Here is a 21,607-nt window from a genome sequence, read left to right as displayed (position 1 = left end):
GTTATTATATTTCCTTTCCCACTGATAATTATACAATAAATCCAAACGCTTTTTTTTTTTTTTAATTGTTGACTTAAAGTAATGTTTGATTTTGTTTTTCTATGGTGCCCCAAAAATGATTTCAATAAATATTTAAATAGTTTAACAATGATGAAAAATAAGTAGATCTAAGTTAAACACACAAAAGGGACAACATTCATTATTTTTAAATTAGTTTTTATCAACTCTCTGCAGGCAGAAGAAATACAAAAAAGGGCTTTTGTTAAAGGAAAGAACAAAGCTACATGTATATCTAAGCTGTGTTTGAATTATTTTACTTACACTGTTATTTATTGATGTATTCTGTTATATATTGTTAAATATCTGATTTGTATTTCTTTATGTGGAAACTAAAACACATGAAATCCCCAGCAGTCTACATGCGTCCTCACCCTGCAGTTGTTCAGCTCCTCGGCCTTCACGATGATGGTCCCACATTTCTTCCCTTGAATGCCCCTGAACACAACACGAGAACAGGTTAAGGGTTAACATGTCACCATCACATGGGGGGTGTACAGTATTTGGCATGACAGGGTTTTTTACTCTACTTTCCTCTGCACTCGACTACGAGGTCAAGTCGCCTTTGTGAGATTGTCTCAACTTGACCGTGTCTCATTGCTTTGTTTGTTTACTCAGAGATATTACATACAGCCCCTGAGGCGTGTTGCCTAGATAGATTTGTCAGATTTGTACCGGTTTCCACAAAACATGTATTACTTAAAAAAAAGAAAAATCTGAACTCGTTTCAGTGGAAATACCGCAAGGAATTTTCACTTCACTTCTGTCAGAAAGTGGCCTCACATGACCTGTTTCTGCTTTTTCAATAAAGACCTCACATTGGGTGTTAGTGTTAAGTATATGGATTAAGCTGTCGATGGGTTGGACTTAAATCTAAATTAGGCATGATGAATGTTAAGGAACTCAGTGTAGCATCATTTCCAGTCAAACAGTTCAAATACAGACAGCTCCTCCTTAAATGTGAAAACGCATAATGAAGACTTACTGGAAATGTTTGCTTTATGAACACACCCCTGTTTAGACTCTGATCAGGAATAAACCTTATGGAAAGTTTTACAACATAGTAGAGCCTCACAACATGGACGGAATGTGTGTGTGTGTGTGTGTGTGTGTGTGTGTGTATTCTCCTCTCCAGACAAGTTATTGGAATGCTTATACTATCAGGTTTCCATCCAGCAGTTGATATGTTCTTCTTTTTATTGATCGTTGGATTAGGAATGAAATCTGTTATGAGACATATCTTTATAAAATGTATGTTGCCGTCTAGATGAACATTTCTCCTCTAAAACTGCAAATGTTTACTTCAGTCTGTTAGGGAATAGTCAAAGATGGATTGTTTATCTCCTTAGATGTAACCCCTTCTCTTTAATTGAATATTTCACGTAGAAAGTGACCATTTATACCTTAAATCCTCGAAGAACGCTTTGTATTTCTTGCATGCCTCCACGGTGAACAGAGCTGTTTTGCTTTTGTCAAACACGGAACTAATTTGCAAGAATTAATCAAGACTTTTCTCAGTTTTTCGATTATTGTGCACGTCGGAGGCATGGGAGAATAATTAAGAATTCAAAATAAAACAGGGCGGAAAACTGATGTACAAAAACTCATTATGGGGTATTTATCTTGGTAATAAAACTGAGATATAATAATAACTTTAATATAGTCCTCATACCAGAACCAGAGAAGTATTTAAAGAAACATATTCAGAGCAGAAGAATATAATTTGAGCCGACATTTGAGAAGTTTTGCACTCTGACAAAAGGGCCTGTCGTGTGATGATCTCCACTCTCAGAGACCCACCTGGCACAAATCCACTCAGGCAGTCATTCAGACAGCACATCATTGGGGTTGAGGACCTCTTCCTCAATGTAAAGCAAGTCTCTTTTTACTCAAGCACAATATATAAGTGGAAAGTGCTTTTGAAATGGCAGACTTGAGCTAATGCTTTGCCTTCACCACTCTGAGATCTGGAGATGGGAAAGTAAAATAGCCTCTTGGAGGAAGAGACTTTCTCTATGTCTTTCCTCATTTCCATTTATCAGACAGCACACACAGGTGGGGTCAGAGTATGCATCATGTGTGTAAAATGAGTAAGATATATTCAGAGGAAGACTGAGTAGGACCAATTAAGGTTTGGAGAACCTGTGGGGCGGATCTTAATGTCCTTCCTAAAGCAGCAAATGCCAGGAAATTGATAGTAATAATATATATAATTTTTTTTGAAGTAGAATAATTCCATGTAATGATAAATCATGAGTTGAAGGAGAGATTTGCCTGCACTGTGGTTGATGTTATGTGAAATATTTTAGGATCATCTCAAAACATATTTACCATGGAGATAGAGTACTCATGTGCATAAGCCAAATAAAAACAACTAACCGCTTCTAGTTCTGTAACATTAATGGCGCCCAGAAGTATGGATTGAAATATATATGTCTATGTTCGTGTGACCTCTTTAATATAGCCATATAAACAATAGGGATCCATCCCCCCTTCGAAAAAAGCTTACTGTCACATCCACTGCACATAGATAACAATGAACAACATAAAAGTCAAATTAAATCAAAGTTATAGCGAAAAAAAGGTGGCTAAAAATATTACTTAGCAATATTTTCACAACAGCTTGACAAAAAATTAAACGACGACATTTGTTCTACCCCTTTACCTTTTACACCAACTTATCTCATTTGCCTGCTCTCCCGTTATGGCAGAGTTATATATTATTTAAAGTGTAAACTACTACTTGTTAACACAGCGTTATGTCTTAACAAGTATGGAATAGACACAAAAAGCTATAGCTATATATATTTTTTAAGTAATAAATGTTTTGTGGAATGTTTTGCTGCGTGGGTGTAACAGCTATATAAGATTCAGATGTCACCAGCGTGTATCAGAACAAAATATAATGTAATGTTAAAAACAGAAAAAGGCGCAGCTCATGTTAAAGACATTTACTTTTTTATGCTTTTTAACAACTATATACTGAAACTTTTTTTTTCTAGCAGTTTGCTAACCTTTGTCAACGTACAGACATGTTGTTTGAAGAAGCAGAAAACAAGCAGCTCATACAACTTGTATCGCTTCTCACCCGCTCAGTCTCAATCATGTCATCTCACTGCAACAATATGCAGGGAGAAACAGTTAAAAGTCACACACACACACACACACATCCGTCAAGCGCCCGGAATCTAGGTCGCCATGACAACTCTGCCGGTTTCAGGCCCCCCACTGCGAGATACCGAATGGGATTCCTCTGCTCGTTATTTCCTCCGATGCTTGTTCTCGTTGCTCTATTTTCTTCTCCAAAAGGTGGTTATTAATCTGTCTGCGACATCGGCCTCTAAATGATGCGTGGGCTTCAGGATTGCATAGTTACTGGAGGAATTATGTATTTCATAGTTTTGCCTTACATACACAGACACAGTATGTTGTAAAGACAAGAAGGACTGTGCAAAGCTCAAATCTGAAAGAAATATAGTTGAAACGCCTTTATAAACTGTGCGCTGCTATTTATGTGAATGTGTAAACTGCCTCTGAGGTCATTTGTTTTCCCCTTGTAAAAAGACAAATTATGACAACTAATGAGAAATAGCAGCACTTTGTTGTGCGAGTATTGTTGTCATTTAAAAAAAAAACAAGCACTGGTACTATTTGTTACAAGAGAGAGGATCATCCTAGATGCGAGAAAAAGCCAGACAATTAGTTTTTAACTGCTATATCTCTATTTCGTTTTGCCCTTTTTCGCTTTTACACAAAAAGAAAAGGCACTTCAAAGTTGAAAAGTGCCTCAGGAATATCTGTGTGTGTGTGTGTGAGAGAGAGAGAGAGAGACGAAACACTGTGAATCCTCTAATCAAGGCAAATGGATTTGCAATCAGTGTCTGGCAAGAGACGGGTAATTAAGTCTAGGCCTCTTCTTGGCTACAGCGTGCGTGCGTACACACACACACACACACACACACACACACACACACACACACACACACACACACACACACACACACACACACACACACACACACACACACACACACACACACACACACACACACACACACACACACACACACACACACACACACACACACACACACACACACACACACACACACACACACACACACACACACACACACACACACACACACACACACACACACACACACACGTCATCTTCATTATATCCCCAATGACCGGGGATAATACCTGAATGAGATATCAATTATAACTAGAGAATGTAATTCCTGAAGAAATTGCTAGTCGGAATGCTTTATGCTGACCCTAAACTGCTATGCTGAAATGTAATGTGTAAGAAGGAAGTGAATAATTTAGATTAAATGATACATGAAGACTGGGGGCTTGAATGTGTGATAAGAGAAGAAAAGAAAGTAGAAAGGCTTGGAAAAGCAGCAGAATATTTGAACTGCAAACTTTTGAACTAACTTGATGGCGAATGATCTGTCGCCATGCCAACGGCATTTGATGACATCCCATAATACGCTTAGATGCGTTGATGGCTGCATCGTTATCAAACCTGTGAAGTTTTGAGCCGTTTTGGAGCATTTTCACTGAAGTTATGAGAAAACCGTGTTTCATTGCGAGCATTGTGTTGCCATGGCAACGGCATTTGAAGAAATCCCAAAACTGTCCCGTAGATGTATTCACAGCTGGACTTTCATAGGAGTTATAGCGACATCTTCTTTTATGGCGAGGGATGCGTTTCCATGGAAATTATGATGTATCTATCCATCAGATAGATAGATAGATACAGATGGCTATATCTATCCATCTGTCACAACTCAGTTGGAGTTAAGACATCATCGTTTTCCATGACACAGGTGTTTATATTTCAGCTAACGACATGTCCAGAGATCAAAGGTTTCCATGGTGATGTGCAGTAATCAGTTAGAGGAGAGCATTTTCATTGTTCTGAATGAGAGATAAACCTGTTACATGTGAACGTTTTGTTGAAGAACCGTAACAAATATCAGTGAAATTTCAAAACGTGAAGGATGTCAATGAACTTGAGCATCTGAAATGTACTTTTTTTGTAGTTTCATAAGGGTTAAGGGTTAATAATGTTGCCTTTTTGGCAGATTAACCAAAGGTGTGCGGCTGCTGTGGTGGGGAAAGGTTAGGCTGAACTTACAATGGGTTTTAATGGAGACATGTTGAAAGTTTGTGTCACTTCATGCCCTCAAGAGGCATTTTGTTTAATTATTTTTGCTTAATTATTTTGTATCTTTCAAGCTACGGGATGTTTTCCTACGTTTCTCATGAAAAATGATGTCTCAGGAATGTAGGGTTTGGGAATTATGGCAGGTTTAAAAGAAAATATGAAGGCAAAATTAAATCTGTCATCCACTCTAGCTGTGACATCACACACTCTAAAATCTGAAGGAGGCCTCTTTAACAAGGTCTGAACAATGTTTAATATCTCTAAAAGTAAGAATCAGATTTAAAAGGTGTGTTACATGAATAATGTCACAAAGATGTGTGACATTTTAAAGTTGGAATGAGGTTTCTGAGTGAAAGTATGAAGGAGCAGTCAGCAGTTGAAGTTGCATGAAGATGATTTCCATGTTAAAAATGTGATGTATTATGGGATGTATATCTGGAATTATGAAAGTTATGAATGATAAAAGCAATAGCCATCAATTCCCGACCGAGCTGAACGTTTTGATGTTCGAACGGAGTTTCTGCGATGTTCAATGTGGGAGGAGAAGTGGCGCAAAATAACCCGGCGGAATAATAAATAATTTTTATGCGTAGCATAACAGATAGTTGGAATGCTGTGTCAGCATTCCCACTAAATGACAGGAACATGAGTTCATAATACTCTTGGTCATGCTGCCACACAATCACACACAGACACACACACACTTTTCCCCTAAAAGGAAACTCATAAACATAATTCTCTCAAACAAAAGGAAACATTCACATAAAATCCATGTCTCCCCACTAAGAGGCAGAAAGAGCGTTTCATTGTACGTCCTTTACAAATCAATACAATCAGGCTTGTATTCACAGCTATCGGCCTTTGTTGGTGTTGGCGTTCTTGGATCACTTGGCTAAATTGTAGCCCACTTAGCTCTGTCTGCAGTTCACCGGGGCTTCTCTCTGACCCTGCGAACATGGAGGATTGTTGGGGGGAACAAAGGAGGGTGGCGAGTGTGAGAGGAAGTATCGAGAAGAATAGATAATAAAAAAACAGTGGTGGAAACTAAATTTCAACCTGAACACCAGCATCAGTACTGCAAGAGGATGATAATAATCTCTCTCTTAGGTGGTATTCGCTAAACCTGAGTACTGTAAAGCAAATCTAACCTAAAGTGTGTCAGGGTGCAATAAAAAGGCCCAGAGGAATGTATAGGATTCAACATGCAGCACACTACATTTATGTTTATCTTTTACTTTAGTTAGAAGAGCTAAGTTTGAATAAAATTAGCTCAAATCAAGGTAAAAAACACATTTCATTAGTCAACTTTGAAATCGAGAGGTCCACATTGTCTTTGCAAGTTAACGGGAGTTTGACATATTAGGAAATATAGATATTTGCATTTTTTGCCGATAGTTGAGAGATGAGAAGATGTATATCAGTGTCTGAATACCAAATATGAAGATACAGCGAACATCCAGTTAGCTTAGCATAAAGACTGGATACAGGCTAAACAGCTATTGAATTTTGTAAAATCATACTATACTGATATTGTGTGGCACATACACTCGTATACTTAATAATTGCTGGTCACTCACTGACATTTCTGCATATTTTATTATTATTCCAAACCAGTCATTACCTATATAATTCACAATTGAATTAAAATATTGAAATGTGTTACAACTATTATATTTATAATACTATATGAGACTTGGAAAGAAATGCAATTATTACGTTTTATGATACTATACTTTATAAGTAATTGTATAATGTTTTACATTGGGCAGATTATTATTATGACGGCTAAAGGCTACTTCTAATGCAATATAAATATGTTTTTCATTATAGATTTCAGATATGATAGGCTTGTCATTGTTTTAAATACTGTTGCTGTTGGGATGGACACACACACACACACACACACACACACACACACACACACACACACACACACACACACACACACACACACACACACACACACACACACACACACACACACACACACACACACACACACACACACACACACACACACACACACACACACACACACACACACACACACACACACACACACACACACACACACACACACACACACACACACACACACACAAATGCCCACTGGAGTTTGATTGAACAATGTAATTAGCTGTAATTAGCACTCATTACAATTGTTAAAGATCCCCCCTGTCGTGTCAGGCTGCAGGTGTGTGTCTGACCAAGTCAAACACATACCCACACACACATATACATACAGACACAACCTCGGCAAGACAATGATTGCAACAGCTGTGGCCTCTACGTTTGTATTTAATAAATGTTGACAGGGGTTCTGCTTCTGCACCGAATCACAAATTTCTTTGAAAACCGGGGCTATAAATGGTCAATATGACACCTGTTCTATACATCCATCCATCCATTATCCGTAACTGCGCTTATACAGGGGGGAACAGTGCTTGAGCTGAGTCGAGCTGATCTGTTGCTATCGTGGGCCTATCTTTTTTGAAGGCCTAACTGAAAAGTAAGTATCTGAAGGGCTCCCTTGAGAAAAAGTCAACCTTTTTCCTTTGGTTTTGGGAATTTTGCAAAAATTAAGATCTGTTAAGCAGCAATCTCCCCATAGAAACAACACTTTTCTAATAGCTGAAGCGTAAATGCTATCGACAAACTACATGCGTCAACTCCGCTAAGCTAAAGTCGGCTAATGTTCAGTGTGATGATGTTAAGTAGCCTCGTTGAGCCATTTGTTAGCAACCGCTGTTTTAAAGACCCATAAAAGTTTCACACGTTCACCAGTTGGGTGCATACTGGCATATTTTATATCGTAAAACAAGTTGTGTAAAATATCGTAGGCTCGTATACATCAACCAAAAACTAATTCAGAAAAACTTTGAATTTGAGATGAAGGAGCTAAGTGCTAAGATGATAATTGACTTCCGGGTTTAGGACTCATTCCTGTAACACTCTATTACCAAATGACTACAAGAACGTGTACATGTCTGTGTGTGTGTGTGTGTGTGTGTGTGTGTGTGTGTGTGTGTGTGTGTGTGTGTGTGTTTCCATCAATGGGGCTTAAGGACGGAAAACATTGTTTTGCACTTTGGAGGGGCCCATGGTGCACATAAAAGCATGTGCACGTACATGGACGGACAGGTCTCTCTCTTTCTTTCTTTCTTTCACAGTGAGTGAGTAACCTTCCGCTGCGATCACCATGGCGATTGCTGCTCAAGTGCATGAAGGGATGTGGGGAAATCGCATAACATTGTATTTGTGTTCATACTAAGTACAACATAAAATCACGTATGTGGTGCGTCACACTACATCGGGATTTTATAAACATTTGCCAGGATGTTTACTAGATTAGTAAGAGTTTTTAAATACGATATATAAGCTCACACACACACACATACACAGTACACACACACATGCACAAACAGGTTGCCAGGTTGCCAGCGCTCAGTGAAGGTATGCCAGCTTGGCTGTTATTTCCCCTGACACCAGCCTTTTAAGATCTCAAGGCTCATGAACGCTTCAAATGAAAAAGCAAATTGGATAAAAAAGAAGCAATAAAGAAGCCACTATGGGCTATGAAAGAGCAGCCTCATGGATAGAAGTAGATAATGATGCATCCTAATTAGTGCTCCAAAGGAAGCAGACTATGTTGATATCCATCAAGGTATTTTAATAGTAACTGTAACTAATACTTTTTGCTTGTACAGGGTATATGCAGGAATCCTGAAGTCAAATGTAATTCCTTTTAAGACCTTTTTTAGACCCTTTCCATACATTTTGAGACCTCATCGCCACTTCGAGTTCTAACAGGTTACCTTGGCGACACACTTCACATTTACTATATACAGTATTGATTGTCCTTCCTCCTTATCTTCCAACCATTTGGACGCAAACTTGCATTTCCCCATAACGATGTTGTTTAACAACCGGCGTGAACGGACCTTCGCGTGCTATCAAGCAGTGAGCGTGCGATGTCCTGTTCAGATGACGTCAAATCCAACGGGATGCCATAAATAAACTACACAGAATCACACTACACACCTACGCAATGATTACATTCAGGCAGACCGTAGAACACAACCTCTTTGGACAATTTATATACTTATTGAAAACAAGCTAAAACATGTAATAACTTGGAAAATGCTGTTTAATACTTTTTAATAGCCTTAATTTTCACTAAATTGGTTGATCAACTTTCAATACTTTTTAAGACCCCGCGGACACCCTGTTGTACTTTTTATAAATCAAACACAAAGGCTGCGGGCTCATTTAGGCGAGCATGTTCAGCCTTCTCTTTTTCTTCAACTTTAAATAACTTGATGTACCGAGAACTATTTGTATCAAACAGAAGAAACACATGCCCACACCCACACACAGATGCAGTGATCTTTATGTGTTACATGCAGGCTGGCTAACAAGTCTGATCACCATCGCTTTAATGAGCCTGAAGTGTTTGAATGTGTATCAATACCCGAGTGTGTTTTTGTGTGTGTTCATTAAAAAACTAGAAGCATATACTTTTCCTGAGCTTATTGCTTGAGTAACTCCAATTAACAAACAGAAGATATTCTTCCATTCAAAAGGAAATCAACACTTATATCTCTGCTCTAGAGCAAATTGTTTGGGGATAAAGTCACTTTCACGCTGGTTGTAAGAAGTCCCTGTTATTAATTTACTCTATAGAGAGCTAGGTGGATTTACAGTAACACAAACTGTCACTAAACAAACTTCTAAGAGAATGAATGCAAATTGATTTAAAGTACTTCATCAGAAGGATTGATTCTCTCTAAAAACCTAACTAATAGGGGGGAAATACATCAGCTCTGAAATATTGGCAGCTATGGGCACAAATACTCACCCAAGAGGTTTTTCCGAGCGACTGCCAAGTGATCCAACCACTTCTCCCAGAGTGCAGTAGGCCTGGCCCAGAAAATCCTGCAGAGTAAGAGAAAGAAAGAGAGTTTAAAAAAAAGAAAGTGTTTTTGTTATTCATACAAGGCTAGGTCAGATCTGCTAAGGCTGGTCGGATCTCCAAGATCAAGGCAATTTGTGTACCTATCAATATCAGCTATATAGAGCTATAATATGCTGATCTGACACTTGGTTTCACATCTGTTACCACACGTATTGTTTTACACATTTAATCACAGCAATGCTATAAGCTCTCGTAAACTCGCCCGTGTTCATCTTTCCTCCATTCCAAGTAAGTAGACTATATTGTGTAGAAAGGGCTGAGGAATGAAAAACAGCAAAACATCGAATGAGCCTGTTAATTTATGGCTCTTGTACCTCATTAATGTGCAATCGTTTGATTTCAGCTCAGTGTTAGTTTTAGTTGTCTGGCGTCTATGGTATCCATTGTCAAGCATGTGCATTGGATTGATTTTTGTAACCTCTGCAGCTGTAGATCAAGCGCTAAACACTTGTGATTGAACATCCCTACACAGGACATGACATAAACAAATAAACACATTTAATTCTATTTATAAAAGACACAGCCATAAACTCATAAAAAAGACCCTTATCGCTGGTCTCTACAGTGCAACCACACAGCCATTTCAAATAGCTCCATGTTCCCCCACTGACAGATAATACTGCCAAATAGATCGAGTCTTCCTCCCACCAGCCTTCACACATGCGCCCTATCCGCTGCGTTCCTGGAAAATTAAACTGCCATCACATACTGAATTTATTTCGCTGATGCTGACTGAAAGGAGGAGACATGAAAGAAGAGATCAATCCTCAAAACTTAATTTATTCGCATGAAGAATTGGCAACCATCGCAATCTGCTTGCTCAGTGAGAATTCAAAATGAAAGTATGAAACAGAGCTACCACACACACACACACACACACACACACACACACACACACACACACACACACACACACACACACACACACACACACACACACACACACACACACACACACACACACACACACACACACACACACACACACACACACACACACACACACACACACACACACACACACACACACACACACACACACACACACACACACACACACACACACACACACACACACACACACACACACACACACACACACACCTCTAAAAGCTATTAAAGAAACATGCTGTTGCTAGCCACATTTCACCAAGGGGCACAGTGCTGAGGCTGTTCGTCATTATTGGACAGCATGTCTAATATGTGACAGAATGGCTCCAGGCAGCGCTAACATAATGGATTACTCGCTCCATTGATTAGCCTCTTCTGTTATTCTGTGGCTATATCTATCCATCTACCAAGCTTACTGTCAACCTGTTTATCTCAAGTACCATGTGACATGTCATAAACACATTTTTTTTCTTCAAAATTGGACCCTTAAAGGTCACCTATTATGCAAAATCCACTTGTTCATGTCTTTTGTACATCAACATGTGTGCCCTCTGTGGAAAGAGATTCTGAAAGTTTCAGGAAGAAAGATTCTCTCTCTTTTTGTCCTGATCCATTTATATAAAAACCTGTCTGAAGATGAGCTGATCAGATTGTGGGCACTTTATGATGTCATAATGATTTTTTGGCTTGTGTAACCATTAGCCAATCACCAACCAGGGTAACCCCCCCCCCCCCCCCCCCACCTTATCACCTGAATCTCCTCCTAGAGCACCATTGTGTTCTTTTTAACCAAATATTTCTCAGAGGGGCGTGGGGAGGGGCTCCTTATTTTCATCTAAAGTAAAAGACAGAGAATCAGCACTTTTGAAACAGGGCTGAAACAGAGGGGATTATGGGATGCTACAAAGATCTGTTTGGTATTTTGAGACATGTTTTGTATATATCTGAGAACTATAATATATTGATGAAAAACAGTATAATAGGCAACCTTTAAGTTAAACTAGTGATACCACAGTGTAGACATTCTTGATTACATGTAGAAGTGTTTCTTAAGCTAAAGTACAAAATAATTAGCATCAAAATAAATGTATCAAAACATAAAATACTGCAGAATGGCCATTTTCTGATTAACATATATTGTTACAATTGATTATATTTGATCATCCATAACTGTGTAAATCATTTTAATTCTGCAGCTTGAAAAGGTGGAGCTAGTTTTGATGAAACTGGCAGGTATATTTATCAATCATAGAACATCATAATTAATTAGTAGAGGAATCTTTATTATTGAAAACATGAACATGCAAATTGATGTTTGAAATATTTGCCATGTTAGTGTACCAACAAGTGTCGTAGCATAAAGTAGCATAAAATGGAAATATCTCAAATATAGTGCTTAGAGGTTACTTTGCAACACTGTTTGTTTTTGCTACAATAAGTCATGCATTAACATTGTAAAAGTGTTTTTTATTTTATTTTCTACCGTCTATAATGTAGTAGAAGCTTTGCAGTAAAGTCACATATCACCTAGCAACAAGGGCTGTTATCCATAGAAGGTCCATCGGATAATTGTCTTTGTGAAACTATTGGCTGAATTACTTATGGATCTCTTTATTTTTCTCATACTTTATGTGCTACAGACCCTCTTTTCAGTCTCTGTCTGAAACCAGAGCCCAGTCTGCTCTGATTGGTTAGCTACCCGGCTCTGTTGTGATTGGTCAACCTCTTAGAGATGTCCCAACCCATAGCCTATAAAATCTATTTGAACGCTAGCCAATAAAAGCGTGAGTGTTTCGTAGTGATGTCTTTATGTTGCGGAAGTAAACAAAGGAGTCCAATTGAGGCGTTTCAGGAGGAGAGGGAATATACTGAAGCTTGATGCTGTTCATCCATGTTCAGTAGCCATTAACAACAACATCAACAACAACAACAACAACAACAACAACAACAACAACAACAACGATGGAAACACTTAAAAACCCTTTATAAAAAGGTGACTTATTCAAAGCTGGTTATCAGAGTATTTAAAGATTTTTTGATTTGCATTTTCAAATTAATCAAAAAAGATCAGCCTTACTTCTTAACCATCTGCATACAGATATATAAATGAGTGTGATCTCATCAACAGGACATGTTTCTCTCTCTCCCCCACTATGGACCTGTCCCTCTATATTCCACACTCGTTCTCACTCTGTTCCCAGGTGTGCCTGCAGCCAACAGCTCCCATGTTAAAACACCATCTAATGGATTGGCGCTCCCTTCCCCCCACAACCCCAAATCCCCCTGCCCTCCAACCCCAAGCCAGTCACATGCCTGTCTCTTCGTGTAGGAGATTATTGATTACAAGAAAGGGAGGCAAGGCTGGAGGGAAATGGGAAATGTAGAGATCAAGAAAGAGAGAAAGTGTGAGCTGGCTATGAAATAAAAAAAGGTGACACAGTGATGGTAAAAGATGAGAAAGAGAGATGAGGAAAGCATGGATTTTAACCCAGAGAGACAGCAAAGCGACACATGTTATTACCAGAGAGAAATCCTGAAGGGAAACTAAGAGCAATTCAATTTGTTTTTGAGAAACTGGGACTATATTCCAATGTATCTACATCTAGGTTCATATAGTTACTGTGACATAAATGTCAAGAGTGCAGTTGATGGCATTCATTCAGCCTTTTAAAGGAAAAAAAAAAAGAATAACATTGATTATAGATTATTGTTGGAGGTAGATGAAAATGGCCATGACACAGTGTTATAATGTCAACTTAAAAAATCCCATACATGAACATGAAGAGGTAATACAAATATGTTTGAGATGTTCTGCTAAAACAAGACCAAGATGTACCCTAAGCTAGCTAAGTGTGTTTGCTTTTTAAAAATTACTACTGCATTTAAATGTCACATTTCTATGCTGTTTTCTTCTGACATAGTAAAGTATATGTGGTTGTGTTTAGGTCGAAACTAAAAATACCATCAGAGAAATCAATATGACAGTTCAGCCTTCCCCTCTGCCACATAATGACACAGGACAGCAGTTTGCTGTAATAGAGGATAATGGCTAAATAAAATGTGTATCCTGCATGTCGTACTCCATCCCTTCTGACCGGTACATGGTACTTTAATAGAAAGTGCAGAAATACAACCTTCTCCTGTGCCTCTACACAGGTCCTCAAATACACCTATTATATTAACACCCGGTCATGAAATTGCGATAAAAAAAAGAAAATACTTTTTCCAGTTTCACAGGAACATGGTATCATAGAAATGAAATGACTCGATAGGAAAACACGGGAGAAGGGATTGCTCACCAGAAGGCACTCTGGTTACATTCAAGTTAAATAAAAACAAATACAAAATATTATTTAGAGGCGGATTGTATGCTTCACAAGACTTATTCAGTTTAAAAGCGGCTGTATTATGGTTCTTAGGGTTTTCCTTTCCGGTAGTCGTGTGTTATATATTGGACTCCTTTTTTTACTTCTGTAACATACTGTAGTGACATCATTACGTACAGTAACACTCGCGCTTCCAATGGCTAGCGCTCCAACACATTGTACGTGATAGAGATATCCCGCCCCTTTGCCTAAGTGGTTCACCAAGCACAACAGAGCCGGCCAGATAACCAATCAGAGCAGACTAAGCTCTGGTTTCAGATCGAGCGTGAACATAGGTGCAGCAGAAAAAAATAAAGGACTCTTTGAACATTAAAGCATGTGAACATGTCACAGAAGGGGCCCAAATACAATTATGAAACCTGAAAATGAGCATAAAAGGGCTACTTTATAGACACATTTTGAAAGACCGAACTATTTATCTACCTAAGATCACATGAGCATTACCATAGTAGCAATATTTTCACCCTAGGACACAATAAAGTCTGTTCTATTATTACTAATTCTGTTATTCTGTAAACTATAAAGAAAACACAAGCACAAGCGCCAGTCTTGCTCAAATATATAATTCTCGTCTTCTCGAGTCGTACATTTCCCATCCACTACTGTTTCTTCCAATAATCAATGCCTCTTTTGTTTGTGACACAGAGAAAATCATGTGACTTTGTGTTGTATGATATGTGAGCAGACTGGTTGGGTTGGACGCTGAGAGGAAACAAAGTTGCAGTGAGTCACATCAGGGCAGAATGTGACTTACTGTCTGTGCTCTGCTGAGGGCACACAGCAGGCAGGTCAGTGTAACTTCAAATGAGCTTTCCACAGACACAAACATATTGTATACACAGTTTGAGTGTTTTTCTTTCAGGTGGTAGACAAAAGCTGCGGAGTAGAAAGAGGAAGTACTGCACAACTGGCTATTATGGACACTGGAGCTATAAATGTAAATGTCCAGATAACGGTTTGAGTAGAACAGACAGCTGTTGTATAGTCTTTCATAGCCTCCTTATGTTATTGGTGGTATAACTCTCCTGCATTGGACAGTGACAGTCCTTGTCCGTTTTCACCGTTAGCACCTGGCCAAACATGTTTTAGATATTACGGGAAATCCGACAGATGTGCACACAAGATTATAGACATTCAGGAATCACAACGGTTTAGTAACTGGATTAACGGTGTTAGATTAAAACTTCCCCTTTTGTTGAATGATAGCAGTGCCACCCATCAAAGGAAAAGTTTTAGAAAGTCTGAAGCTACTGTTGGCAGCCAGCTAACAGTAGCAACATTGGGAAGCAGCTAGCCTGAAAAAGATTCACCTGTTTAGCTAATTAATTAACATGTTTTATGGTCAAGTGATCAGAAATAAATGTCAATTATTCTGTATTTTTTTATATTAATCCGAAGGTTCGAACTGTTTTATAACTAATTTCCCTTGACACAAGTACCAACTGCGCTTTCTCATTCATACTTACTGATTGAACTACAATTCCCATGATGCAGTAGGCAGGACACAGGCCTCACTGGCAAGTTATCACATTGTTGTTCCTAATTACCGCTATGCTAATGACTGCTATCAGGGAAATTAGTGTTCATTTAATTTCCAAATTAATTGCAGGCCGTTTAGGGAATGTGCTATTACAGTAGACGATAAGCACACTCATTGTTGTGGCCTAAAACGAGTCTAATGGGAGCTAATAACAAGGACACACACACACACTCACTCACAGATTACAATCAGCAAAAGTGTGGAGGCAAAAATAGACGTAAAACGTACATGTCTTAATGTAAGCACAAAGACAGTTTTATTACTCACGTGTTTTGACAGGTTGGCGCTCTTCGAGTCAACATCATACCTGTAGCAAAAAAAAGGAAAAGAGAGTGAGAATCAGTGCATTAGGAAGTGATGGAGGGTGACAGGAGCTCAGCTGGGAATTTGAGATTACAGAGTAAATCAGTAATAGGGCAGCGAGACATCCTAATCAGAGACATCGCACCAGAGGTTCGGGGTATTCCACTTCCCAGCATCACAGGCATCCTCTGTTAAACTCACACGAAATTGACTAATTGGCAGTCAGACATAAGTGATAGAAAGACATACAGAGAGAGATATTGTGCCTTTGAGTGTTAGTCACAGGTTGTATTCCTCTATTCTACCTCCAGGTCTCTTACGTGCACTGGCTCCTGCAGTGCAGGATACTCCAAACAAAGGGAAGCACTGAAAAAAGCCATTCACTCAGGTTATTTCACCCACCACTAAAAATGGATTGCCACTTGCAGGAGAACATTCGGAGGAGAAACAAACGGCAGTTTGGATCGTTCATTGAGTGTTTGTGTGTTGTTGTCATTATTCTAAATTAATCTGATTCCAAAGCATGACTAATCATTCATAATGATTTAACAATCACATGATTGCTTATCGTGATTGTCTGTGACTTTTTCCACATTCAGAGTGTTTCTCTCGTCATCCACCCTCTGGGAAATGATTCATTATCAAAATATATGTCCGCACTGAGCGACATACAGACAAATCCCCTACTTTTGTTTACTCTGCTTCTCTGTAGTTGTATACAGAGGACTGGAAATTAAAAGACAAACAGAACTAATAACTAGAAAAAATGTGAACCTCATTGAACTCATTTGTGGCTCTGCTTCTCATTTGATCTCCTTGTGACGACACAAGACGAGTCAAAAGCCTAAAGTTAGTAGCCTTGTGAGTCTTCACACAAACACAGCTAATGCTAATGCCAGTTAGCGCATGATGACAATGTTGGCAAGTAGACGTTTAAGCACCTTTTTATGTTGTGGTCAATATTTTGCTCAAATCCACACAAACAAAATTGGGGGATGAGGATTAGAAATGCCATAAGTATTAGCCTTGGATTCATCTTCTGGGGAACATAAAGTTTTCTAGCAATACATCTAATAATTGTTGAGATATTGTGGGGGAAAAAATCTACTTCACTTTGACACTAGAGGAAAACGAAAGTAGTACAAGATATATTGATTTTGTTATTCAAAAATCAATACATGCAACCTGCTAGTGGTATAAAGAATTAAGGTGAGGTCCATTACACCAAGTGCAGTTAGTCATTCATATTCAGAGGATACACTGTAGTACTTCATAACACTTTCACAAAGGTCCCATCTTCATGGCCCTTGGGGGCCATCTCAGGTCAGGCTGCTAGTTAGCAAGCGAGGTCCGCGCACACGCAACGCAACAACACACCAACAAAAAGTCTCATTTAATGCTCAGTTACATTCAGAAAACCACTCAAAAACAGAGAGCAGAGACACATGCATTCATCCTGTACATTTATCAAGCTAGCCTAACCAATGAGAAGGCATAAAACATTTTTTTAAATCACATGTTCCTACACATCCTGAGCATAAAAATGCGCATCACTAGAAAAATAAAACGTTTGTATATGAGGATTTTCACATAACTGCTCTGGAAAACATGCTTGAGCTTTGTGTTAATGTACAATTTGACACGTAAAAACACATTCAAGCACAACTCCTTACAGTTCTAGCCTCTGTGCTATTTGCAGCAAGGGAATCAGAGAAAGGATAAAAGCAGCTATACAAAGAAACTTCAGGAAGAAAAAGTAACAAAAGGCTCCATTTATGTATGTAATGTATACTGGGTTGTACAATGTCGTATACAAGTGGAGCAGGCAGCGAAGATATGAAAGGTTACAGGCTTCTCTTTTCCCTGAAAGAAATCTGTCTGCTCCTATATCGCACCCGCCATCCCCTGGAACCCTGGTTGTTATGGTTACCATGGCTAAACTGCACACAGGGTTGTCACCATGGCCACACACAGTATGTGGGAATGTACACACAAGACATCAGATTTGCTTTCGTCTCGGAGCGGGTCTTCCCACGTGGCCCGGTGACAGAACGAGTATGAGATGTGACAGAGACGCCAGCTGGGACTCTGAAACAGCAGCACACACACAGAGACACAGCATACAGCTACTCACTGACTGGAAACCCAGACAACGTACGTAATGATGACCACTTCTGCTTTTTTCAACCTATTGATACTGTGAGAAATGCCTATTTTTTTTACAGTATTTTTCAGTGTACGTACTGTATCAGTATTGACGTACAAGAGAGGTGACAAGATACAATATCATAAGTGTAAATCTTTCAGCTTCTATTTCAATTCTTGTCACATTTTGATTCCATAATCAATTCTCAATTAAAAATGGATTCTAGATTCAGTTTGTATGGGTGCTAATTTTAGGTTTATTCCCGTTTACGGTGGGCTTAGAAAGACGGTGTGGAAAGTTCGTTTGAACATTTTGAGTTTTTGTATAAACATTTTGTACTTATTGTGATAATGTAAACAAAGGCACAAAGTACCATTTATTTATGTACAAACAAATCCGATTTAAAATAAATTTATTTTTACATTTTCATTGACTTAAAACAAAGTTTAAATATTTTAAATAAATTAATAATATGAATCAATGATCATTATTGTTCATTAAAAAAAAGTATTCAAACCCACACAGAGGTTATTTATTAGGGAAAAACATTTAAGAAATATATTTTGGAAAGTTGTGATTGGATTTTTAATCTTAGAAAAGATAAGAACCATGATTAAATCGACAGATTTTTTCCACATCACTACAAGATACAAGAAGCACCGCCACCTGAGTGGTAACACAGGTGGATCAGTCTGTTATCAAAGTGAGGAGCAGGTAGTTGCGGGCACACCTCTACTTTATTTTAAACAGCATTATTTAAAAGAAAAACACAATTGAATCTTCAAAGAGACAATATTATGTTTGCAATTAGACCAGGAACAAGGCCAACGAAGCTATGAAAAGTAGTTTAAATAAAGAAATACCTCTACCCAGACAGGATGCAGAATCACTAACTCCCCTTCACAGAGGTCCCGGTTGGGTTTACTGACGTTGCTCCCCTGGTTCATAGATTATAACATAATTAGTCTCTCTCTAATAAAATAAAGCCACTGAAATCCCCTCAGTAATTCAATGAGAGCTGTGATCTGAGAGCAAATTAGGAAAGAGAATCCCCTCAAAGGCTGAAAGGCAGTCTGGTGGCTTAATGAAGCTAAAGACTAACCCAGCTAGCGGGGAACGTTCTCACAACTTTGGCTAATGTTACCTACAGGTTCTAATAAGGTTTTAAATAAACTTTTTAATCTGATGTTCAAAGAACCTTTTTAGGATGTTTATTTTTTCAAATAATGTTCCTATAAGGTTTAAGGTTAACTAAGACATAAAGTTTTAACTGCAACATTCAGAGGATGTTCTGAGGATGTTATTGAGGCCTGAGATGACAGAAAGTTTTTTTTATAAAACGTTCCTTTAATGTGATATGTTAAAAAAGGTGGAACATTTTGCCTGCAACATTCTAAGGATGTGTTTTGGACGTTGTTGGGTAACACATTAAAGATGTTCTTTATAAAACGTTCCCTCAATGTTACATGATAACAAATGAAGAACATTCTCCAAGCAACATTCAGAGGATGTTTTGAGGATGTTATTGAGGCCGTTGTTGGGTAACACATTAAAGATGTTCTTTATAAAACGTTCCCTCAATGTTACATGATAACAAATGAAGAACATTCTCCAAGAAACATTTAGAAAATGTTTTCAGGATGTTATTCTTTTTTTATAAAACGTTCTTGTTATGGCAAATATTAACATGGTCAACGTCAGATATATTTCTAGAGCGCTTTAAAAAACAAACTTGTTGCATTTTTTTGAAAAGGATGTTTAAAAAAAAAATCTGATGTCACCATATTTTCCTTTTGAAAAAAACAAGCACGTAATTCATGATAAGCTGTAAGCAGATATTGCATGTTTGCGGTGGCACGTGTGAGTTCCCAACTAGAAATGTTTGTTATCATTCGTTGTTCTAGGAATGTTTTCAGATAACGTTCTTTAAAAACATTCTTGAAATGCTTGGTAATAACCTTCTTGAAATGTTTTTGATAACCTTCTTAAGATGTGGTTGATAACATTGTTAGAACATTATGCCCTACTATTCTTAAAACGTTTTCAGCGGGAAGTTTTATTATAACCATATCAAAAACATTTTATGAAGGTTATCACCAAAAATGTTAAGAATGTTTTTAGAGAACGTTATCCTACCTTTCAGAAGAACATTCTGGGAACCAAACAAAAACTTCCCGCTGAAAACGTTTTAAGAATAAGAGGGCATAATGTTCTAACAATGTTATCACCAAACATTTTTTAAATGTTTTTAGAGAACGTTATCCTACCTTTCAGAAGAACGTTCTGGGAACCAAAAGAAAACTTCCAGCTGAAAACATTCCTAGAACAATGAATGTAACATTCTCAGAATGTTTTTAGAACCAAACGTTTCTAGCTGGGAACTCTCCGACAGATAGCATCTTATGCTGCTATGCAAAGCAGGGGTAGACATTAAGGGTAAAATGCCACTGGCCCTCCGGGCCGGTGGAATTGTATTATCACTGGCCCCACCATTCTAACCACTGGCCCGGAGCATTCGTCCATAAAAAATCGACTAATAATGAAGAAAATTAACACATTTGTTGCAATAGTAATTTATGCTAACTACATTACTACTTGTACTACAACATTTGAATCATCAGTTCTTCCTCACTTTCCTCAATTGATCATATTTGGTTTATTAACATAATTATATTGTGGTCATTGTTAAAACATTTCTGCTATTATTATGAGTATTATTATTTGTATAATGCGCTTTCTGCCGTCATTAGGAGTTAGAAATGTAGTAGATTAGATTAGAACCTTCATTATCCTAAACTGCTGGGACATTTCCCTATAGCCAATACCTTTTATATGTTCTACTCTTCACTTTCTTGTCAGCATAGGTCGGCATTGATGTAAAGAGCTGACAGAAGACCTTGTTTATATTGGCATCATATTGATAGGTGCAGTGATGCGTCATAAAACCAGGAAGTAAGCCGCTGGTTCCCTCGACAAAAAAGCAACGGGACTTCTCCACAGGGTTTTGGAAAATAGCTGGAAATAAAGTCTGTGGAAAACGAACCTGTTTGATAAATGCAGGTTTTGTTCAGCCGGATAATCTCCACATGTCTATCCTACTTTTATAATTTTCGAATCATAAATCTAATCG

At 38.2% G+C, this 21,607-nt stretch overlaps 1 protein-coding gene across 1 annotated transcript in view; it reads right to left on the bottom strand.

The window, feature by feature from the left end:
* Positions 1–21,607, bottom strand: part of LOC307022826 (copine-8) — a 72,144-nt gene that overhangs the window by 23,577 nt on the left and 26,960 nt on the right. Inside the window, exons 5-7 of the mRNA XM_079655721.1 lie at positions 16,296–16,335; positions 10,095–10,171; positions 432–495 (exon numbers count right to left, since the gene is read on the bottom strand). Of these exons, the coding sequence (XP_079511847.1) occupies positions 432–495; positions 10,095–10,171; positions 16,296–16,335 (181 nt within the window). The remainder of the gene's footprint in view (positions 1–431; positions 496–10,094; positions 10,172–16,295; positions 16,336–21,607) is intronic.

This window comes from Notothenia rossii (assembly GCF_949606895.1).
Source record: "Notothenia rossii genome assembly, chromosome: 10".
NCBI lineage: Eukaryota > Metazoa > Chordata > Actinopteri > Perciformes > Nototheniidae > Notothenia > Notothenia rossii.
Note: the sequence above shows the minus strand (reverse complement) of the source record. Positions and strands in the feature narration are given on the sequence as shown.